The sequence below is a fragment of the Balaenoptera acutorostrata genome, chromosome 9 (genome assembly GCF_949987535.1).
Source record: "Balaenoptera acutorostrata chromosome 9, mBalAcu1.1, whole genome shotgun sequence".
Lineage (NCBI taxonomy): Eukaryota > Metazoa > Chordata > Mammalia > Artiodactyla > Balaenopteridae > Balaenoptera > Balaenoptera acutorostrata.
This window is the reverse complement of record NC_080072.1, coordinates 12,719,858-12,744,253: the sequence shown is the minus strand read 5'-3', so window position 1 is coordinate 12,744,253 and position 24,396 is coordinate 12,719,858. Positions and strand designations below refer to the sequence as shown.

At 55.3% G+C, this 24,396-nt stretch overlaps 1 protein-coding gene across 1 annotated transcript; it reads left to right on the top strand.

Moving 5' to 3' along the window:
- Positions 1-8,590: 8,590 nt before the first annotated feature.
- RTN4RL2 (reticulon 4 receptor like 2) lies at positions 8,591-23,011 on the top strand. The gene is made up of 3 exons (XM_057553384.1): positions 8,591-8,643; positions 14,398-14,879; positions 21,774-23,011. Exons 1-3 carry the CDS (start codon positions 8,613-8,615, stop codon positions 22,521-22,523), a joined length of 1,263 nt encoding a protein of 420 aa, XP_057409367.1. The 5' UTR covers positions 8,591-8,612; the 3' UTR covers positions 22,524-23,011.
- The last annotated feature ends 1,385 nt before the right edge of the window (positions 23,012-24,396 follow it).

Below are 24,396 nucleotides of genomic sequence, written 5' to 3'. Positions count from 1 at the left end.
CCGTGAACCACAACTACTGAAGCCCGTGCGCCTAGAGGCCGTGCTCCACAACAAGAGAAGCCACTGCAGTGAGAAGCCTGTGCACCGCAACGAAGAGTAGCCCCCGCTCACAACAACTAGAGAAAGCCCGTGCACAGCAACGAAGACCCAATGCAGCCAAAAATAATAAATAATAAATTTATAAAAAATAAAATAAATTCGTAGAGGAAAATTAACTTTAATAAATAAATAAATAAATAAATGCACTCTTTGGAGGAAAAAGAAAAAGAATAACTGCAGGATAATTTCCTAAACAGTGAATTTTGAGATCCATGAGCACGTGCATTTTATTTTATTTTTATTTTTCTAAGTGTTTTTTTTGTTTGTTTGCTTGTTTGTTTTTTTGGCTGCATTGGGTCTTCGTTGCTGCGCGCGGGCTTTCTCTAGTTGCGGCGAGTGGAGGATACTTTTCGTTGTGGTGCACGGGCTTCTCATTGTGGTGGCTTGCCTTTGTTGCGGAGCACGGGCTCTAGGCTCGCGGGCTTCAGTAGTTGCGGTGCGTGGGCTCAGTAGTTGTGGCTCGCAGGCTTAGTTGCTCTGCAGCATGTGGGATCTTCCTGGACCAGGGCTCAAACCTGTATCCCCTGCACTGGCAGGAGGATTCTTAACCACTGCACCACCAGGGAAGTCCCAAAAAAGAAGATTCTTAAACAAAAAGGAAAACCACTCATCGATTCCCCAACCTTAAATAATTTTCATTTTTGCATATTCTCCTCCAGACTTTGTCAACATGAATACTTACTATTTGTGGTTGCAATCACAGTGTTCATGCAAATTGTGTATCCTGCTTTTTCTCAACACACATGATGTTATAAACAGTTTCCATGCTTCTGCATATTCTTTATAACTATCATTTTTGTGGCAGCATAATATTGTATTGACTAGATTAGGCATGGTTTTCTTAACCATCTCACTGCCTGGAAAAATACAGGAGAATAATGCCAGTGGCATGCCTGGAGCTTTTTTCTTCTGTTGAATTAGGGTCTTAAGATCAATTCCCAGGAGTGAGATTAATGAGTCAAAAGGTAATAATATTTTCAAGGCTCTTGTTACATTGTACTAGATTGTTTTCCAGAGTTTTGCACACTGCTTCCAGAGACGGAGGAGCACAGACTTCATCCAATCTGGCTAGCACCGGGTAATGGTGTTTGTAAATTCTGCTAATTTAATAAGTATGAAGTGCTATCTCCATACTGCTCTCATTTGCATCTCTTTGATCACTAACCAGCTGAACTATTTTCCAAGCATTTGTTTACTCTCTGCTTATCCTCTTGGGTGAAGTAGTGGTCCACGACCTTCACCTGTTTATCTGTTGGAGTCCTGAGGCCTTTCTTATCAATTTGAACGAGCATTTTAGAGTCGATAAATATTAATCATTTGCCAGCCAGATTTGGCCATTGGAGGCTTCTGAGCAGGTGAGTGCATGATCAAACTACAGCTTGGGAAGATTAATATTTAGGTTGATTGAGGAAAGTGGGCTGAGAGACAGAGAAATCTGTCGGTAGGCTGTCAGGCTTGATCCCACAGCGGGGGCCTGAAGAGCACAGTGGGAGTGGAAATGGGCAGGAGGGTCCGCGGCCCCCATACTGGAGCTTGTGTTTCTCTGCATTGCCTCCAGCAATGCCCCTCATGCTCCCTTGCAAGTTCAGTGGCTTCAGCCCACAGAATTGGAGGGGAAAGGGATTGTTGTGTCCTGTTCATTCACTCTGCAGATAAGAAGTGTTGTGTGTGGAGGACCACACAGCGAGGGGATGCTGTAAGCACCTTCCTCATCTGGTATCTCCAAGGGGGTGGGGGAGGGCTTGGAGCATTAGTGCAACAGGGAAGGGGGAATCACCAGAGTCTTTTGCCCTATTATTTGGGTTCCCAGACAAATGGAGTCTAAGGCAACTCATCCCATAGCCACCCCCAGGCAGGGCTTCCCAATACTTCCCCATACCCACCTCCACCCCAGATTTTTTTTTTTTTCCCATTGGATTATTTGATTACATTTCACAACTAGTTTATCTCTGCGAGTTCACCATGGTATCACAAGATTCAAAGTCTGGTGTTATTAAAATGTGCTATTGAGGTTTTTTTTTTTTTTTTTTTTTTTTGGAGTATAGTTGCTTTACAACGTTGTATTAGTTTCTGCTGTACAGCAAAGTGAATCAGCCACATGTATACATATACCCCCTCTTCCTTGGATTTCCTTCCCATTTAGGTTACCACAGAGCACTGATAGAGTTCTCTGTGCTATATAGTCTGTTCTCATTAGTTATCTATTTTATACATAGTAGTGTATGTATGTCAATCCCAGCCTCCCAATCCATCCCACCCCCGACCCCAGACTTTTCACACACTGCTGGATACCAGCATGACCATCAGCACCTTGCACCATGATTGTCTGATTAGCATCTTCCTACTAGTCGGTGGGTCCAATAGGTCAGCCGCACTTGTGCTGAGTGCCTACTCTGGACTGGGCTGTACCAGATACAGGAAATAAAACAAAGTCAAAAAAGATATGGACCCTGCACTCAGTGAACTCATGGTCTCGTGAGAAAGGGAGGCTCTCTGCACCAGGAAGGGCACTCCAGCAGACACAACGGGACCCAACTTTCTAACCAAGAGGCCTCCAGGGCGCCAAAACTCTGACTTACGGTCAGGACTGGCATGGAGCTTCATGAAAGAAGGAAAGGGGACACACAGACCTGGATTCAGAACCTGGTTCCACAGCTTCCTTGCCCTGTCCCCTTTGATGAAGCCATGTGACTTCTCGGTCCAGCTGCCCTTAATATTTGCAGGGCCAGGGCGGGATGCAAACAGAGGCTCTGGGACCCTAGGCTGAGCGGTTCCTCCTCACCCCACCAGCCCACGCCGGGCAACTCGTGCCCACAAGGTACCCCAGCCTCCAGCACAGGAACTTTGCTCTTTTGTGTTCTTCAAAGGGACCCAACATTGGAAGGCTAGGTTCAAATGTCAAATGATCCAACTCCTCGGAGTTCTGTACAGAAATCCAGCCATCTCCTCTTCTCTTCCCAAACACAACTCCACCCCAAACCAGGGGCCTCATGGACATGCATGGGAATATCGCACCCACATGTCCAAGCTCCACCCACACCTCCTCCAAACAGATGCCCCTCAGCCACCCGAGGGGCACACATACTGGCACAAAGGTAGAGGGGAGATTATGCCTACACAGGTGCTAGAAGTAGACTTGGGCCATTTGAGCAAGAGATGCCAGGGTTCTGGACGCCCAAAGCGTGGTCCAAAAGGGGGAATGCGGGGAGTTCCCTGGTGGTCCAGTGGTTAGGATCCTGGGCTTTCCCTGCCATGGCCCGGGTTCAATCCCCGGTCGGGGAACTGAGATCCCGCGAGTGGCGCGGCACAGCCAAATAAATAAATAAATAATAAAAAATAAAAGGGGAATTCAGGCTCTCAGAGGACACATCCCTTTGGTCTCAAGGCCTTTTTCCTCCATGGAAGGATGCTGGCTGGAGGAGGACCAGAGCAAAAAACCCTCTAAATCATGGGACCCAGGGCAAGACCCTTCTTGCCCAGATCTAAAAGTAGTACTACCGCTCTGAGTTTGTATCTCCATCTGTGAAAAGGGGATCTTAGTAGACCTCCCCTCCCATAGAGCTGCTCTGAATGTTAAATGAGCCAGCACACATACATTCATGACATGACGTGAGTAGTTAACAAAGGTCAGTTATTATTATAAATAATGTAGAGGGACAGAAACTCGAGAAACCAAGCAGGGAAGGAGAAAGCACATTCTGACACCCCTGCCCTTTAAACGAATCTAGTTTAGGTTTTCTCCCCTGTTATAGAGAGGACCCGGAAAGGAGCCCTGTCCCCATCGGGCCAGGCAGAATAGGATGTGGAACTCACTGGCAAGGGTTCTGGGAGGCAAGTGCAGGCCCAGCTTTTTCCCCCTCCCTCCAGGGTATACGATCACCCCGACAGGTTCAGGGGCAGGCCTGGTGGCCAGTGGGAGTCCTGAGGGGCCCAGAGTGAGGTCTGGGGGAATCCCTAGAAATTCTGATCTTCCTCTGGGGCCCACATCACAACCCCAGAGCTGGGAAGTTGGGGACAGCATGGGATCTGGCTGAGATGCTTCACCTTAGCTTCTGATTCCAGAGTCACAGAGAAAGGAGGATGTCACCGAGTCATGGCTTTTTGAGACTTCAGGAGTTTTGGGTCCAAGATGTACCTTTTGATAATGGGGAGCCTGAAGCCCAGAGAGGAGAAAGGTCGGTCCCACATTACACAGCCATTCGGAGGCAGAGTCCAGGCTAGAACTCAAGACTTCTAATTCTCAGGTTTGGATTGCTTTCGTCACACTGGGCAGACAGCCCTGGTCTGTGGCAGGGGCACGTGGAGATGTGGAGGTCAGACACACACACACAGGGTGGGGAGTCCTAACTAAGAACTGACTCCCAGACCCAGCTCTGCCACTTAGGACTTCTGAGACCTCAGGTCATAACTTTACTTTCTGCCCCTAAACTGCAACATCTATTTCCTCAGGGTGCTGTTAGGCTAAACAAGAAAATTAATATGAATATTATTAGTGTTTATTGAGCACAGGGTCAGGCTCTCTGTCAGGTTCTTTCATGCTTTATCTCATTTCATCCTTAAACAACCTGATGAGCTGGGAGCTACTATTGCCGCCCCCCCCCCCACCCCCCCACCTCGTTTTCTGGATGAGAAAACTGAAGCTTAGAAATCTTCAACACCTTGCCCGAGGTCATCTAGCTATGAGAGCAGCAGAGGCAGGGCATGAACCCAGCAAAGCCTCTGCTCTTGACCATTGATTGAGCCAGCCCATCTTGTATGCCAACTGCCAAGTGTCCTGCAGTGAAGTTGCCAAATAGGTGAAGAAAAGAACCAGGGAAGTTCTGTGGACTCACTAAAGCGGTCCCCAAGAAGGAAGAGGGGCCCCAGGTGTCACACTGAGAGTAGGGGTGCTATTAATAAGCGGGAGCTGGTAGATGAAGTCAAGACTCATCTAGTTTGTGTCAATGTCCTGCTTCTTCTACATGACCTCCTTTCCAAAGCGTACAGTTCTCCACACAATGAAGCCTCCTTCTCAGGGAAAATCCGTCCATCAGCCCATTTCCCTGAGATCCTTGGCTTCCCTTGGGACTGCAGGTCCCCCTACAGCCACCAGAGGGTGGGCCAGCTCTGCGGCAAGTCCTGAGGACCCAGTAAGCCGCCCACCAGCCCCCTCCCCCAAGTGTCCGGCCAGCAATGGACCTAGATGCCCTATGGCACAGACCTCGGTTACACTTTGCCTCGGGTACATCACTTTACTCCCTTAGATCTCAAAAAGTCTAACCGCAGAAGTTCAGTTCGATCAGACGTGGTGTCTGATTCTACTGAGATAAAGATCTTAAGAATCACCACCAAAACAGTAATGACAACAGCTACCACTACAGACACTGGTTAGAACCTCATTCTATGAAGCACATTCTCATACCTTGACTGGCTGGAGATTTACTGGGTAAGCTGAAGCTTATGCGTGAGTGGTATATTCCATTGTACAGATGAGGAAACTTGAGGCAAACGGGAAAGGAAGTAACTCCCTTCGGGTCACCTAGAGGACTCTGGTCTTCGGGGAGAGCTGTTTCCAACTCCCTGCCTGTCTGAAGGAGGGGATGGGGGTTGGGGGGACTGCAAATGTGGATAGGGAGAGGAGGAACAAGGGGTCAGAATGCTCTACTGGGAATATCAAATGCATTGTGGTATTTCCTGTAAACTGAGACCCTGGGCCATCCACCCATGCGCCATTCATCCATCCAACGGTGTTCATTGAGCACATGCTGGGGACACAAAGATGGATGAGAGGAATTTCCTGCCCTCAAAAAGCTGTCAGTCTAGTAGGGGAAAGTCGTGAGTCAGCAGATAACTATAGGAAACCGACGCCTGTACAGTGGGGTATAAGCAGAGGAATTTTTGACCGTCTGGAGCACACCCAAGTTCGGGGTGTCTCTTGGGGCTCCCAGGGCTGAAGGACAGGACTGGAGCCAAGGATCATTGGCGGGGACGCCCCCTTTCCTGAAGCTCACCCCGGGATGGGGGCTCCCCTCCCAGCTTCGGGTCCCCACCTGTGTTGGGGGCCGGGGTCCCAGCCCTCCCCCCGGCAGAAGAGCGCCAGCCCAGGGAACGGATGACAGCACACACCTGAGTCAGCCCGCCGCCCACCCGCCCCTCAGCGTCTGTCTCCGCATCTTGTGATATTTCGCTCGCCGGGAGCCAGCCCCACTGCGCTCCGGAGGCAGCTCGGCAAACAAACCCAGCGACAGATTGTGCCGCGGCTCATTCCGGGGAAGGACGCCAAATCCCACCCTACTACCCCCAACACTCCCTCCCCGCCGCCCCCTCCAGGCCTTCCTCCCAGGCGCGGGCCCTCGGCAGGGTGGGTCCCGGGAAACGCAGGGACCCTGCTTTCTAGAGATGGGAGAGGGACAGGAGCCCCAGAGACGCCCCCTTTTCACTCCCACCTCACCCGAACATAAGACGGGCCGGAAGAGGAAATTTAGTTGCTGGGAGGGCCTGGGAGCCCGGGAAGGGCAGAGGATGGAACCAGCAGGGGGCGCCCGAGGGTCGAGGTGCAAGAGGGCTGGGAGCCCGCTACTGAAACCCGGTGGAAAGGGAGATAAGCGACAGACATCCGACCCAGAGATGGAGAGACAGGGAGGCAAGGAGGCACAAGGACAGAAGGGAAGCGACAGAGACACGGACAGAAAGCGTGAGAGACAGAGAAGACAGTGACACAAAGAGACAAATCATAAAGGAAGGAAATGGCAGGGAGAGAGTAAGGAGGGGAGGAAGGGAGGGAGGGAACAGAGAGATGGAGACCATAAAATATGAATAAGAGCGGGAGGAGAAAATGAGAGAAATCGAACGAGAACGAGGGAAGAATGAGATTATGGATGGAACAGAAAATGAATGGGAAAATGAGATCAGCATTTATAAAGCGCCGACTGTATGCCAGGCGCTGCGTTGGGCTCTGGCACAGACGGGAGAGGAGGAGCCAGAGAGCCAGGTGGAGGGGCGAAGGGGTTGTTTTTCTTTGCTCGCGGGAGCGGCCGCCCGGGACTCCCGCGCTTCCTCGGGCCGGCTTCGCGCAGATTTCCCTGGCTCTGGCCGTCGGCGCCGCTCCAGCAGCCCCAACCCGGCCTGCGCCGCTTGGCCACTGTCCCCGAAGCGGCTACCCCGAGGGCCCCGCGACTGTCCCGCGCCGGGGCGGCTCCCAAGGTCCGGATGCCCGACGCCCTGGACCAGGTCAAGGCCAGGGTGATCCGCATCGCCCCCTTTATAAGGAGACGCTTAGGTCGCGGGCCTGCAGGTACCGCCCTGAACGAGGCCACGAGGGGCGCAAGGGGTCCCGAAGAGATCAGAATGCCCCCCTCTTTAAAAGGAAGCAGAAGAAGCTCCCGTGAAGCCAAAGCTCTCCTCCCACCTTTGAGTCTTCTATCCCCCTCACGGGCGATGAGACACACGCGCACCCAAACTTGCACCCGCTTGCAGATGCATTAAGGGACATACACACACCAAGGTACACATACCCTGGCCACCCATCCCCAAGTTTGCTTGCGCCAAACTCTCACACGTTTCCCATCCGCGCAGACACGCGCGCTGGCTGACACTCAGCGGCTCATCCATTCGCACACTCACGAGCCCCTGCTTCCCCCGGCCCGTACAAAAGATAACGTGCAAGCACTCAGTCACACCTGCACAAGCGTCCTTGCGCGCGCGTGCATGCTCATATGCACTCGATCTCGCACCCACAAACTCTTGCATATACTATTCTTATTGTCGCACACACTCAGGGCTTGGGGTCTGGGAACGGAAGGGACAGTGGAATCTTGGAGCTCTCCCAGAGGACAGGAACATTGGAGGCCTGGGCAAAGGTGCCTGGGGCCCGGCAAGGAGGAGGAGGTGACCCAGGAGCCCGGCTCCTCCCAGAAAGTTGGGAGGGGGGAACTGGGCAAGTCCACGGGGTTCCCTTACACTACCGCACCCCCCCCCCCAGGAAGGGATTTCTCTAGAAGCGTGGCGCCGTGACGGCGATCGAACACAGTCCTCCGGATCCCCCAAGAAAGAGAGGGGGCCTGGCTGGAGGGGGCTGGGAAGCCGCTACCGCCTCCTAGTGGCCAGGAAAGGGTTAAGTCGGCAAGCTAGGAAGCGAGGGAGGAGCCAGCGAGTGCGTGAAGGAGGGGGGTGGCTGGGAAGAGCATCCTCGCTGTCCCCACTCTCCCTCGGCAAGCAGCCGGCGCGCACGGACCGACGGACTGACGGACACCGCGCGCTGCCTGCGCTGCTGGGGGGCGCGGGCACCGGGCATCGACGGCCGGCGCGAGCCCCGTCCCGCCGCGCCCCACCCCGTCCCGTCGGGGCCGATGGCTCCTCCCGAGGTTCGCAGCCCGGGGGGCGCAGGGTAGAGCGCCGCGGCCCGGCCACACAGCCCGGGGACTCCCGGGCCCTCCCGGAGCCCCGCGGAGTCCCCGCCGTCCGTCTGGCCGGCTCAGGGAGCGAGTGGGAGCGCCCTCCCCCCCGCCGCCCCCTCCCCCGAGCGTCGAGACAAGATGCTGCCCGGGCTCAGGAGCCTGCTGCAAGGTAGGGACCCCAGCCTGCGGGAGGGCAGAGAGCATCCTGTGGAGGCAAGCGGGGCGCCCCCTCCGCCAGGGCGCGAGGGTGGGGCAGTGGTGGGGGTGGGGGTAGCCTGGGAGGAAAAACGCTTAGCCCCGGGCCCCGCCCCCGCCCCCAGAGCTGCCGGCAGGAGCCGCGCACCCGACTCGGAGCCTGCTGGGCTGTGCGGGGAGCTCGTGACCGAGGGGGGACGCAGGGGGCAGGCGGACCGGCCCCGGGGGGTGGGGAGGGAGGCTCAGGTTCTGCTGTCCCGGCTCCACCTGCTCTGGGGGATGCTGAGGACTCGGGCCGGCTGGGGAAGCGCCGACTCAGCAACTTCTCGTGCCCCGTGCCTCAGCACTTTCCAGTCACCAGGGAGGACGAGGGATGAGGGTAGGGGGCTGTCCGGGAGGATGGGGGAGCAGAGGGAGATCCAAATGGCCCTCCCCGGTAGAACAGATGGAGGGCGCTAGAAAAGGGATACGAACTGAGTGACAGACAGACAAGGGTGTGGGCCAGAGATTGGGGGTGGGGTGGGGAAGGGGTAAGAAGGAAGGGGATAGGAAGGGGCCAAAGATGGAGAGAGTGGTCAGGGGAGGGAGATAGCAGGAGGAGGAATAAAGGTTAGAGGGGAAAAGCTTGGAGGGAAGTGAGACCCTGGTGAGGACAGAGGAAGAGAGAAAGAGAGGGGAGACCAGATTAGGGGAGGGGTGGGGAGAAGACTAGGGTCAGGGACCCAGAACCTGGCAGTGGGAGAAATAGGAAAGAGAATGAGGTCTGGGACCCGAGGGATGGGGAAGGAACGGGGAGTGAGAAGATCAGAAAGCCAGAAACCAGAGGAGGATGGGGATGGTGGACAGAGATGGGGTGTCAGGAACAGGGGAAGAGGATTGGGATGAGCTCTAGGGCTGGGGATGGGAAACCAGAGACAGGAGGGGGGCTGGGGTTGATCAGGATGGGGATGGGGGCTGGAAAGGGAGGAAAGGAGGAAGGAAGAGAAAGGGGAGAGAGAGAGACCAGGGGGGGCAGCCTAGGGATGAGACAAAGAGACTTCTGGTAACCACTTCCACGTGGGAAGCCCTCCATTTCCAAAGCGCCTGCCTGTCACTTCCCTTCTCTCAGGGAGTGGCCAGTGGGCCAGACCCTGGGCTCTGAGCTCAGGGCCTTGGGGGCGGCTGTGAGGGGGAGAGGAGGAAGACATTCAATCGGAGTGGCAGCCTCCGAGGGTGGGCACCCCGGCTGGCTCAGTGCTGCCATTTATATCTCCGGGCCCCGTCGTGGGATCCTGCCGCCGCCGCCACGGTGGCTGCTTATTTTGGGGTGTTACATTCTGGCAGAGTGAGAAGCTGTTTGCAGCAGCTCTAAACCTCCATCACCCGCGTCAGTGCCTCCCCAGGCCCCTGCGTCACTGGCATCATCACCACCTCCGTTCTGTTCCCCGGCTCCCACCTCCTCAAGCCCCTGCCACCTCAGCATCTGCCCGGCAGGCCCAGCCCTTTTGGGTGTGGAGCTGTTGCTTCTTGTCTGGGACCCTGTGCCCCTCCTTCAGAACCAGAGGCCTTGACTCCCTTTCCAGGGAGCACTTTTCCTGGGGCCACCCTGCCCTGAGGGTTGGCACCCTGTTTCCTGCCTCTACACTGGGTCCATCTGCTTCCTTCTCAAGTTTCTTCTTTCACAAGGATCTCTGGACTTAATGGTGGCTCCCGGGCTGAGAACTTTGTTTGTGAGCCTTGGTGCTCCAGGATGATAGCCCAGAGTCCTTGACAGTGGGCCCTCAGTGAATGGATACTTTTTGGCTCTGGGCACCTCAGTCTTCTGGGATCAATACCATGTTCTGGCCTCTCTCCGTTCCCTCCCCTGGTCAGTTCTGGCCACATCTTCTGGACACTGGTCATCTCTTCCTGACTCCCAGGTGGTCCGTCCCCTAGAACAACCACAGCCTGGAGCCCAGGAGGGGAAAGTTGGAGAGAACCTGGGTCCTTTACCTTGCCTTGAGCCTGAATAGCCAAACAGACCCGGTGTCATTGCTGGCCCAGCCCTGTGCACCTGGGTGCAATTTCTGTCCTCCCTTTACCCCGAGCGCAGTAACTCTCACACTCAGGGGTGGTATCTGTGGACGACGTGGGGTCTCCCAAAGAAAGGTCAGAGAGCCCCTCTTGACATGGACTTGTCCAGTCTGGCTTCCACCTTGTACCAGCTGCATGCCCTGAGGCAACTCACTTCCTGTCTGTGAGCCTCCCTCCCCTCATCTGCAAATTGGGAGCCATAATATCGATCTCACCTATGTTACGTTGTATTCTGTGCATAAAGACGTGTACAAATACAGTGGCTGGCACACAGTAGGTGTTTCATAACAGATGGTTTCTGCCCATCCTTGCTCTATGCTCCCCTGCAACTCTAGCCATCACCTGCTGACCTGAGGAAAAAAAGAGGATGGATGGAATGAGCAGAGAGGGTGGGGAGGCTGTTAGAATAGGCCCAGATAGTAGTGGGGGCATAAAATGAAGGCTTCGAGAAAGATAACCGAAGGTGGATTGACAGAGGTTCGGTCAGCCCTGGGCTGCTCCCTCAGAAGTGAGCTCTTCCCCTCTCCCGTCCTCAGTGGTGTGGCCTGTGAAATAAAGGGTTTGCTCTTGATGGCCAATGAGGTGTCCCCCATCTTCCTGCTCTGACACTCTGTGCATCTTGCCCCCGTCTTTGCCAGGGATTCACAAAATGGGGCCGGGAGTGGAACTGTGGTCCTCGGGGAGAGAGGGAAGACCCAGGCCTGGAGGGAAGGAGTGATGGTGAAGAGCCGGGAGAAGCAGGGGGTGGGTAGGCGATGGTGGTGGGAAGGAAAAGGGCACACGCTGGGCAGGGGCTGAGGGCGGAGGAGGGAGAGAGAGGCACAGCTCACCAGGCCCTGCTGCCTCTGCCCAGGAGCACTCCAGCCAGGCCTGGGGGCAGAGCAATCTAGAGCCCCACCTGCCCCTCCTCCTCGCTTCCAGTGAGAGCCGCAGCCTGAATTATGGATGAGGCTCCTTGGGTTACAGCTGCTTTGCACGGCAGCAGCAACGAGGACCAGAAATGGCAACAGAGTCACTGTTACGCAGCAGCTGTCACAGAGGGGCCCCCTGCTCAGGGCCCCCCCTCAAAGAGCCCGCAGGGAGCACCATCTTGGCCTTGGGGAGGTGGGCCATGATGGGGGGAGATATGGGGGCAAGAGGGAGGGGATGTGGGGAAATAAGAGAGAAGCCCCCTAATGAGGGCAAGCAGGGGGCCAGGGAATTGTGGGCTAGAGGAATGCCAGCCCCTGCTGAGCTCGGCCTCCAGGCTGGAAGAGGCCCTGGTGCCAGGGGACTGGCTCCTGACTCTGGAGCTCTCTGGGATCACGTGTCCTTCCCTCTCTCTCTCTCCTGGGTTAACAGTTGGCCCTAGAGGCTGAGGAAAGAGCTCCATAATCCTTGGAGGGCTGGCGGCCTTCTGAATGAACACCCTGTGAGCTTGTGGATAAGGGGTGGGATTAAGGGATCAGAGAGGGATTTGGCTTTCTCTGGTGTCAAGTCCTTGGGGAAGCGAGCTCAGAGGGTGACTCCACCAGGAAGGGAAGTGCTCTGGCCGGTCATCAGGAGACTCCTTTCTAGTCCTTGCCCTGCCAATCACGTTGCTGTGTGACCTTGGGCAAGTCACTTTCCCTCTCTGAGCCCCAGCCATCACCTCAGTAGAACCAGAGCTTGAACCAGATGAACCTGGAGGATTTTCCACCTCCAAGATCTCCTGTTCTAAGCCTCAAACCTCAGCCCTCCTGAAACCCACCCAGGGCTCCTTACCGGGCTCCCGCACCCCACCCCTGCCTGGTTGGGTTGAGGGGTGACAGACGTGCTCTTTCACCCAACGTGGCTCTGAAAAACTCGGGAGGAGAAAGTAATCGTGAAACGCCGCACGGGGGAGGGGTGAGAAGGGCCGAGAAACGCGGAGGTGGTGTGAACGAAGGGAACAGCAGCCGCTGTGTCACCGAGTATTACATCACACCCAGCCTACACACGCACGGGGCCCGGCACTCACACACACGCGGAGGACCACCGGCACACGCTTGCGCGCAGCGGCGCGGGGAGGGGCCGGGACGCTCGCCGTGGGCCGGGTGGCAGTGGCGCCGGGGTCCCCCACCCTGCGCCTTTGCGCTCCTCCACGGGAGGAGGCACAGCCCAGCTTCCATGATATCAGTCCGGGCCACACGCGGGGCCTGTCGTTGCCATGTGCCCACCCCGGGTTCCGCAGCACTTCATGTGGAGGGCACCCGGCTCCCACGCGCATTCACACACAGCAACCTCTGACGCCAGGCGTCAGTGAAAGGCACGGACCCCTCAGGCTCTACCCTGAGGACCGAGGATCTCAGGTCCTCGGGTCCAAGGGCAAAGGTCTTCCTCTGCCTTTGCAGGCGGTAGCACACTGTTTGGAGCAGAAGATGCTCATTCCATGTGTGCCCAGAGAATAGTCATTCTGGCTTTTGGAGTGCAAAACCTGCCAGATGAAAATCCCGAGACTCATCCGGAAGTCATGATAAAGGGTAGAGGTCAAGCCAGTTCCAGCCCAGAACTTGCATCAGCTGCCGTGAGGGTCAGAAGGCCAGGGGACAGGGATGGATGAGGGGCCCCAGAGCCCCTGCTATAGCCCAGGGATACGGAGGCCTAGACACGACTCTTTAGCCCCCAGGCCCTTGGGCCTCCCTGGGCCTGCCTCTCCATCTGTATCATAAGAAGGCTGGATCATAGCCAACCTTCAAAAGTTACTTTGAGAAAAAATTATTGTTATGTTTTGGCCGCACCAAGTGGGATCAAAGTTCCCCAGGGATCGAACCAGTGCCCCCTGCAGTGGAAGCGCAGAGTCTTAACCACTGGACCGCCAAGGAAGTCCTGAAAAAGAATTTTTAAGTGACTTTGAATGAGAAGAGCCTGGGGTGTAAAATGCAGATTCCCAGGCTATTCCCCCAGGGATGCTGATTCTGCACAGGCAGGGCCCAGGAAGCAGCATTCTTTCCAGGACCCTCTGATGATTCTGTTGCAGGTGGCTGGAGACCCCCTGTCCCTTGGTCCCTAAGATCCCTTCCAGTGTGGATAGAGGAGGGAGGAGGGCTGTGGTCACCGGTGGGCCAGCAAGACCAGACCCCAGAGGCAGCCAGAGGGCCATTTTACATGGGCCTTAGCTTCACAGAGGGTCTCAATTTAGTTCCACCTGTTCTCAAATGGAGTCAGTTTTGCTCCCCAGGTGGTATGTGGCGACGTCTGGAGACATTTCGGTTATCATAGGTTATCATAACGGCAGGGGGAGGGGTGTTACACATCTAACGGGTAGAGGACAGGGGTGAGGCCAAACGCCCTGTACAGGACATCGTCGTACAGGACCGCCTCCAGCAAAGCACTGTCCAGCCCAAGTCTCAAGACCAAAGTCATGGTCAAACCTACCAGAGTGAAAACAGGAATGAAAGCAGACGATCACTCATCAAACAACTTTCAACCTATCACAGTGCTTCCTACAATGTCCTCTTGGCATTTCTTTATTCTTTAATATACCAGGAGCCTCCAAAAGCGGAAGTGGCCAGGGCCTCTCGCGACTCTTGAGGCTGCACCCAGAACCCCCCACCCAGGCTAGAAACGCAAGGCTCTCTGCAAGGGTCGCGTTAGGGGGTGGGTGGGCCGGGCCCCTGGCTGGCACTCCCACGCTCGCAGCCCGCCCAGAGAGCTCTCCCCCGCGCCCTCCCCGCAGGTCCCGCCCCGGCCTGCCTCCTGCTGATGCTCCTGGCCCTGCCCCCAGCCGCCCCCAGCTGCCCCATGCTCTGTACCTGCTACTCGTCCCCGCCCACCGTGAGCTGCCAGGCCAACAACTTCTCGTCGGTGCCGCTGTCCCTGCCGCCCAGCACGCAGCGCCTCTTCCTGCAGAACAACCTCATCCGCACGCTGCGGCCCGGCACCTTCGGGCCTAACCTGCTCACTCTGTGGCTCTTCTCCAACAACCTCTCCGCCATCTATCCGGGCACCTTCCGCCACCTGCAGGCGCTCGAGGAGCTGGACCTCGGCGACAACCGGCACCTGCGCTCTCTGGAGCCCGACACCTTCCAGGGCCTGGAGCGGCTGCAGTCGCTGCATCTGTACCGCTGTCAGCTCAGCACCCTGCCGGGCAACATCTTCCGCGGCCTGGTCAGCCTGCAGTACCTCTACCTCCAGGAAAACAGCCTGCTCCACCTACAGGTGAGCCGGCCCCACCCCGGCGCGCGCACACGCACGCACACGCGCGCGCGCGCACACACACACATAGTCCTGCTTCGCTCTGTCCCCGGGGCCTCTCGGCCCCTCTGTCCCTGCTCACCCTTCCCGCCTCTGTCTCAGCACCTCTCTATTTCTCTGTCCCTTTTCTAGGTTTCTGTCCCTCCCACTTCCTCCAGGGGTTTTCTTTATTTTGTCTCCTCCGTCCATCTTTCTCTATCACTAACACCCCACCCCCCTTCTGACTGCGTCTGCCTGTCTGTCTCTCCCTTTCTGTCCCTCTCTGTCTCGCTCACTAACTTGCCTCCCCCATCTGTCTCCCTCTGCCTCTTCTGTCTGTCTCCCTTCACACGCCCACTCCACACACACACCCCCATGTCTGTCTGGGTGTATGTGTGTGTCTCTTTCTGGGATCTCTCCTTTCCCCCTTGTTTGCCTTCAGGGGACTCTGCCTTTCCCCAGGCACCCCAGACCAAAGGGCTTCGTGGTGGCTTCTCTCACCCACCCCCATGCCCTCTCACAATATGGGGAGGTGGGCAAGAGGGCAGAGCCACTGCAACTGGTATCCCATAGAAGGTTCCACCTCACTGGATCGTGGGACAAGGGAAAACCCTACCCTTTCTAGATTCCGTCCCCCAAACCTATCCCCCAAATCTGTTGTCTCAGTGCAACCGGTGAAGGAAAAAAAGCGTAATGAGCTGTTAAGCAGCTGGAAAATGGATGCTCTGAAAATGGAAGGAATAACAGTAATTGCTATTTATTGTTATTATTATTGATCTAAATATTGTTTATTGTTGTCGTTATGCTGACTGTTTGACAGTCAAATCCTCCCATTCTATTTCCCCAGGAAGCAATAACACACCCTCCAAGCCACTCTGGGAGAAAATTCTCCCTCGGCTACACAACCTCTGGATATCCAAACTCTCCCCTCTCCCCACACCAACCTGGAAGGCACTTCCTCCTCCCCATCCCAGGTTGAGGCCTAACTGGCGGATTTGATGCTGATAATTATAACAACAGCAATAGCAATAATAATTTAACATTTATTGAGCACCCAGAATGTGCTTGGTGCTGAGAAAAGGGCAGCGAACAAAACAGATGAAACTCCTGCCTTCGCAGAGAGCATTCTAGTGGCGGGGAGAGACAAGAAGTAAAATGTACAGTATGTTGGGAAAATATGTTGTGTGTTATTATTATTGTATAAGTAATGATAATAATAGCCCACTAGCACTTAGCAGGCACACTGTGCATCAGGCGCTGTGCTAAGGACTTTATACGGGTATCAACTCTGCCATTTACAAGTGTGTGGCATTTTTTAACCTCCCTGAGCCTCAGTTTTTCCATCTGTAAAATGGGAGTAGCCATAGCACCCATCTTCTAGGGATTTTATAAGTGTTAAGTGCATGAATAATTTGTAAAGCACTTGGAACAGCGTTTGGCATACAGTGGGCACGCTATAAATGCTTGTTAAGATACTATTTTAAAAAGAGAAACAAGCCTCATTTAACACTGGTCTCAGTGAAATGGCCCATCTTGGACCCTATCCTGAAGATATCGGTCAACTTCAAGGATTATACTGAGACCATGGGTGGGTCCCAGAACACTCCCTCCTTTTTCTTCTTCCTAACTTTGCACCTCATGGTTTCCAAAGTGCGCTCAGTCACCTCATCTCATTTCTACAGCCCTGTCGGGAGACTGTTTATACTCCCTTACAGATGAGGAAGCTGAGACCAAGGGTCCCAAAGTCTCTTAAATCATTGTCCACGTGCCTGGGGGCTTAACGTGTTCTCAGTATCACGTCAAACCTCACAACAGGCTGGCAGTAGGGACGGTTAGGGGCAGTAGGGACAAAAAATGAAGTTTCTGAGGCCACACAACCAGGAAGAGCTGGTGGCACTTGAGCCTTCGTAGTCTGATGACACTTCAGGCCATTTTTATCATTCAGAACTCTCCACTGGGCGCTGACCAGGTGCAGGGGGAATGGTACTCAGAAGGACAGCAGAGCAGGCTCATTTTTGAAAGCACATGCTTTGTTTTGTTTTGGTTTTGGCTGCACTGCGCAGCATGTGGGATCTTAGTTCCCTGACCGGGGATCAAACGCACGCCCCCTGCAGTGGAGCGCGGAGTCTTAACCTCTGCACCACCAGGGAGGTCCCTGAAAGCACATGCTTTGGAGTCTGCCAGACCTAAGTTCAAATCCTGGCTCCTATACGACGTTGGACAAATTACTCATTACAAATTACTCTCTCCATTGCCATTTCCTCATCTGTAAAATGGCAATCATGATAGTAATTAACAATAATACTTACCTAAGAAGTTTTGTAAGGATTAAAATTTAGCACAGGGCCACATCAATATATGGGCGCTGTCATTATCATTATTGTTAATTATTACTAGTAGTGCAACAACCACTACTACTGAGATCCTGACCTCCTTATCAACATATATTAGTTGTGCAGATTAGGAATCTGGGGTCAGCAGGCCTGAGTTTGAATCCCTGCTCTGCTATTTTCTGACTTATTTAACTTTAGACAAGTTGCTGCCCCCTCTGAACCTCAGTTTTCTTACCTTTAAGATGGGAATAATAAAAATAATACCTGCCATAAAGAACGGCTGTAAAGAGTAAATGAGTTCGTATATATAAAGCACATGGTTAAGTGCTGAATAAATTTTGTCGTCATGACCTGATCCTCCATCACAAATGGCAGCCAGGGCCTGGGGTCAGGGAAGACCTGGGCAAGGGAGACCTTGAGTGGACACTGGGGTCTTCTGAAATGGGAAGTGTTGGTTCTGCACACCCCTGGCATGAATGGTAGGGGGCATCATGGGAAGGAAACATCTTCACGCCTGGCCCTATATAGAAGAGAAAGAAAGAGACAGCCTCTGCCTGTGAACTGCCTGGAGAAACTAGGCTGGGAGATGCCACAGGCAGGCGAGGAAGCATGCAGGCTGGGCTGAGGTCTGCAGAGGGCAGGTGTGACCCAAGATGGCACCGGGCCTGCCCCGAGAGGGGAGATCTGCAGGAGGCAAGAGGACCACAGCTTTTCAGGATGAGGAAGGTGGAAATGGGAATGGGGTGGAGTGGAGGTTCTCACAGACTGTCTGCTGTAGGCCAGGCACTGTGCCAGGTGCGTTCATCACAGATACTTACTGAGCATCTACTATATGCCAGGCAGTGTTCTGGGTGCCAGGGATTCAGAAGTGAACAAAAACAGTGTCCCTGCTCTCCTGGAGCATATTTCCTACTGGAGTGGAACCAGATGATAGAGGCACCTGTCTCTCTTTTAACTGTTAGAGCAGCCTGCATGGCGTAAAAGAGCAGTCTTTACATTCAGGCAGATCTGATTTGCTCTGTGGCTTTGGGCAAGTTACTTAACCACTCTGAGCCTCAGTGGACCCATCTGTGAAATGGAGAAAATGACCGGTAACTCAGGGGTTCGTTGTGAGGATTAAAGGAGATGCTACTCGAAAGGGGTTTAGTGTGTCCAGTCCAGAGTAAGCATCGTTTCCCCCATTCAATGGCTGAGGACCCTGAGGCTCGGAGAAGTCAAGTCACCCATCCAAGGTCACCCAGCTTGTAAAGGGCACAGCCTAGAATTAGCCCAGGTCTGTCTGGCTCCGAAGTGCAGCTGTTCAGAGCTCTGTCTCCAGAGTTCACGTCTGCCTTCCACTGCATATTGGCTCTTGAACTCTAGGCCAGTCACTTGCCTTCTCTGAGCCTCCCTCTCCTAATCTCTGAAAGGGGGAGAATAATACTGTCTGCTTCACGGGACTTCCCTGGCGGTCCAGTGGTTAAGACTCCGTGCTCCCAATGCAGGGGACATGGGTTCGATCCCTGGTCAGGGACTAAGATCCCACATGCCACATGGCGCAGCCAAAAAAAAAAAAATTATCTGCTTCATGGGGCTGTGATGATTCGGTTACTACATGGGATCTGTGTAGCACAGAGCCGGGCACACGGTAAGCGCTCGGTTAGTCAGCTGCTGACCCAAACGATGGCGATGATACCCAGCGTAGATCGGTGAGCACTGTGAGTAGGGGTGCCTGGCACGGGGCAGACACTCAATACAGCTTTCTTGAATGAATGAGGTACATTCCGGGACTCACTTGCTCATTAATATCAGATGAGGATGGATCTTAATGATCAACGATCTCAAGTCCCTTGTTTCACAGATTGAAAAAAAACCTGAGGCTCAGAGAGGTGCCCGGAGCTGCCCAAGGTCACACAGCCCAGCAGCTGATTTGATCGGTGCCAGAGACTGGAGCTGGGAGGTTGGAGGGAGGCAAGGTTAAGAACAGGATGCTGTCCAGGGAAGGGGGCAGGGGTGCTGCGTTGAGGTTCCAAATGGATTCAGAGAGCTGTGAACCGGCTGCGGGGAGGTGAGGGAAATGTGGTTTTCAAAATGGAAGAGGATGACTTTAACAGACACTCTCTGCCCAGAGGGAGGGCGTGATAGGGAGCGTGGTGGGGGAGGGGGGGGGGCTGTGAAGGTCAAGAGCTTATTAATGCACAGAGAACCATTTTAGAGGAAGGACCGGATCTGAGAGCTGCAGCCTAGGAAGTGACAAGAGGATCTGGCAACAGCTTGGATGGGGGTTGGGGGAATGGACCCCCAGGCTGAGGCTCAGAGCAGGAGGGGCAGGACTTCTGCCAGGGGAGGGAGAAGGAGATTGGAATCGAGGAATCCTGTAGCCCAAAAACTGGGGCTGTAGGTCAAAGATGCCTGAATTCCCTAGCATCTCTGAACTTCTGGTCTTCCCTTCCTGACTTCTGGAAGTCCCCAAAGTGCCAATGACCTCTGCTCCCTCTATACCCCACCCCACCCCGTATTTATCCTTTGACCAGGTATCTCTGGGTGTGTCCTACTCTTGCGGACACTCCATTAAAAAGAGAAACGCTAATTAGGTGTTTGAGTGGAAGGGATTCAGCCCACTCCCTGGGGAGGGGGGCCAAGAAGAAAAGGACAAGGACACCAGGCCTCGCTGGGCCAGGCTGAGGCCACAGACGTGCAGGGAGCCCTCCGCTGGAGACCTGAGCTGGGCGTGGGGCCGTGGCAGCAGGAGGTGGAGAAAGCTGGTGTCACAGGCAGCCGAGAAGGTTGAGGGGGACGGATCTCAATGTGGCCAAGAGGAGGGTTCTTGGCAGGCTCAGTTCCTGTAGCAGAGAGGGCGGAAGCCAGATGGGAGGGGGCGAGGAAATGCAGGAGCACAGGAAGGCGGAGGCTGTGAGTGTGGGCTGGGAGTCAACGCCCTCCCCCCACCTGAGAGCCTGAGACCAGGCTCCTGGGTGAGGTGGGGGGATCATCTCCCCAGGCAGGGAAGGGTGGGAGAGGCACCGCCAGGAAACAGGAATCCAGGGTGAGCTGGCTTGAGCACAGAGGATACCCCTGTCCCCCAGAACCAGACCCCCTGGGTCTGCTGACCACAATGATGTCCTCCACAAGAGGGGAGGACCTCAGCACTGGGGCTCTGGTCCCCTCTCTGGCGAGCCCTTCACCTCTCTGGGTCTCAGTGCTCTCCTCTGCAAAAAAGTAGGCTAGGCTGGTGCACCCAGAAGCACTAACTCCCAAATCTGGTTGATCATCACCAATACCTTGGTGAACCGGTTAAAATGCAGCGCCAGCCACCTGCTCTCTCCCCTCCATGGAGCATACCCACTCCTCCACTCCCCTGAACCACAGTTCAAGGTCCTTCCAGCACTAATATGGTCTGATTCAGAGACTCCCCAGCCTTGGGCAGGTGGGACAGTCCCTCTAAGGGGACAGTGAAGCAGGGCATGGGGCAGCAGGCTTCCTTCCCCTCCCCTGCTGCCTCTGTGGGGTGGAGCTGATATGGTCCCCTTAATGCCCCAGCCCAGTAGCAGAACTTTGGGGTCCCAGGAAGCTCCTCTGTTAGAGGAAAATGGATGGGACCTAATTCTAACTAAGACACTATTGTCATAATAACTACCATTTATTGATGGTGGTCTCTGTGCCCACCAGGTACGGCATCCTTACAGGATCTCATCTAACCCTCCCTCAGCCTGCTGAAAGAGGTGTTCTCTGAGTTACACACACTGAGGCTAAATAACTTGCCCAAAGTGACGCAGCTGGGAAGAGGGCAAGCTGGATTTGAGCCGGGGCTCTGCTGACTCCTGAGCCTGTGGGCTTCATCACTGGACCGAATCCCAATGTGCCAGGCCCTGTGCCCGACACTTCACCCATCTGATATGTACGGGGATTGTCTTCTTAAATCCTCAAAACAAACCCAGGGGGAGGTACACTCACCTCCATTTTAAAGACGAGGAAACAGATTGCTGGCTTGGCCAAGTTCACAATAATGGCTAACTCATAGAATGCCCACCACATGTATTAATACATGTTGTTTCATTTAATCTCCACATGTTACAGATGAAGAAACTGAGTCATAAGGATACTGAGTGACTTGCTCGAGTGTCAGTTAATAAGGCCAGGATTTGAAAGTCAGGGAGTCTGGAAGTCTGCATACTTAGCCAAATCAGAGGTTCTCATCCTCCAAGTGCGGTCCTCCCACCAGCGGCATCAGTACCACCTGGGAACTTGTAAAGACGTGCAGAATCTCACCCCCACCCCCGCTCCAAGACCTGCTGAATCAGAAACCCTGCGGGCAGGGCTCAGGGATCTGCAGGGGATTCTGATGCACCCCCAAAGTTTTAAGAACTCTATTGCGTTTCTCACATTAACCTCTAAATAGGTTAGAGGAGGCAGGATTAGAACCCAGGACTCTATGAGTCAGAAGGTCAAACCCCTTCTGCTCTACCACAATGCTCCCCTTCTTTCCCAGATTTCTTCGGTACCTGTCTCAGAACCACTCACCACTCTTCTTCTCTCCCCTCCCCCCCCCGCCCCCCCACCCCGCCAGGATGACCTGTTCGCGGACCTGGCCAACCTGAGCCACCTCTTCCTCCACGGGAACCGCCTGCGGCTGCTCACGGAGCACGTGTTCCGCGGCCTGGGCAGTCTGGACCGGCTGCTGCTGCACGGGAACCGGCTGCAGGGCGTGCACCGCGCGGCCTTCCGCGGCCTCAGCCGCCTCACCATCCTCTACCTGTTCAACAACAGCCTGGCCTCGCTGCCGGGCGAGGCGCTCGCCGACCTGCCGGCGCTGGAGTTCCTGCGGCTCAACGCCAACCCCTGGGCGTGCGACTGCCGCGCGCGACCGCTCTGGGCCTGGTTCCAGCGCGCGCGCGTGTCCAGCTCCGACGTGACCTGCGCCACCCCCCCGGAGCGCCAGGGCCGCGACCTGCGCGCCCTCCGCGAGGCCGACTTCCAGGCCTGCCCGCCCGCCGTGCCCACGCGGCCCGGCAGCCGCGCCCGCAGCAACAGCTCGTCCAACCACCTGTACGGGGTGGCCGAGGCCGGGGCGCCCCCCGCCGACCCCTCCACCCTCTACCGAGACCTGCCAGCCGAAGACCCGCGGGGGCGCCAGGGCGGGGACGCACCCACCGAGGACGACTACTGGGAGGGCTACGGGGGCGAGGACCAGCGGGGCGAGCAGACGTGCCCCGGCGCTGCCTGCCAGGCGACCCCGGACTCCCGCGGCCCCGCGCTCTCGGCCGGGCTCCGCACCCCTCTGCTTTGTCTCTTGCTCCTGGTCCCCCACCACCTCTGACTGCGGTGCTGAGACTGAAGAGGCCGGTGTGTCTCCCTCCCCCTCGTCCCTCATCCCCCATCCCCAGCTGCGGCTCTGGCCCAGTCCCCGCCCTCTGGCCGTGCGGCCTTGCTGCCTTCTTTCCCCTCCCAGCTCCTCTCTTCCTCTGGGACCAGGCCACCTCTCCCTGCCTCCCAGGCTGCTGGCTTATGGCAGCCCCAGGAGGACACATCTGGTGGCTCAGCCCTGTTCTCCCCATCTCTGGCCATTAACCCGTTCCCATCCCAAGGCTGGGGTGGGCACCCCAGGCAGCCGCTGACCCCTTCTCCCAGTGCCCACAGTGGACTCGGGAGGGGCTTTGTCTGCAGAGCGTCTTCCACCAGCAGAGCCTTTGGAAGCTCCCGGGAAGGGAGCCCTGCCCAGGAGCCCTTTGGAGGGATGCTTCAGTCGGGGCCAGGCCAACCCTAGGCCCCTGCTTATCCTACTAGCACCCCTCAACCTCCCGACACTGGAGAAATACTTTTCTCCTATGTCTACCTTGGACACTTTTTAGGGTGCCTGGAGAGAACTTTCCTCTCCACCGTGGCCCCTGTGTGGTGAAGATCAACAGAAGTTGTTTGGGGAAAAAAAAAAAAAAAATTTATTAAAAAATTCTATTATTTTATCTTCTGTAAGATTTGTTGGCTCAGGTCCTCAAAAGTGGGAGGAGGGCTTAGAACCATCAGGCTTTCAGGGCCAGGAGGGTTAGAAAAAGGGGAACCATTTCATGCTATCAAAGTGCTTCTTGCTGTTTTCCCATGACAAGAAGCTGAAGCCTGAGGAACAGGGTTGTGACCCTGGAGTCCCAGGCAGGACAGGAGAATCTGACAGCCAGCAGTGGGCGCTAATGGCACCTCTCCTCCCCATTTGTCCAGGAGAAGCAGCTACAGACGACCCTGAGTTGTCTATGCCTGAGGAGCTAAGCCTGGGGAAGGCTCTCTCTGAGGCTCTGTTCCTTCAGGGAGGGAGAGCAGTTCCCTCTTTCCCCTGCAAGGAGGAGTAACGTGGACAGCCATGGTCACAGCCAGCCCAAACATGACTTTGGGTACATCTGAAAAAGGCACCTCTTCCCCAGGGGAACCCAGCCGCATACCACAGCAAACACTCTAGCAAACAAAGCACAACAGTGGATTTCAGCTCACACTTGCCCCCCTCAGCTGATTGCCCTTGTGCAGTGTACAGCCTGCACAGCTGTACACGGCAACCTTGTAGACAAATGGTCTCTTTCCCTTGGCTCCTGTGAGGTAGAAGTCATCAGGGAGGAATCAGGTCAGAGAAGCAGTTCTCCAAGCAGGTTAGAGGAGACATCAAGGGGCTAGAGTGATCAGGGGGACAAGAATCCCAAGCTGGGGTGTCTTGCTGGCTTGAGGTGTGATCAGAAGCTTCATCTTTCCAGGGTGTGGAGGAGAGGCTGGGGAAAGGGAAGAGCCCTGGCTAAGAAGGACTTGGTTGAGTCTCATCCAACAGAAGCAATTGGGGAGACATTTGATGGTTTGAATTTAGGGTTAACAAATCTAACTTGGGATCTGGGGATGGAAAGAGAGGGTACCTGGGTGCCAGGGCTCAAGGATGCTGAGATTCTGTGGCCCTGGCCAGACAAGTCAGAAGGATAGTGGGAAGAGGAGGCAGAAACAGGACAGAGTGAACATCTAAGGCCTGAAGCCGGTGGACTTTGGATAAAGATGTGGGGTTGGGGTCGGGGGATAGTGCCCCCCCAAGTCTGGGGTCTCATGGGGGCCTGTGTCAGGCTGGCTTTGAGGAGGCTAATGAGGGGGACTAGGGGGCCAGCCAGGCAAGAGCTCTGAAGGAGGGATTGCTGGGGCCTGGGCAGGGGAGGAGGGAAGGAAGATGCTGG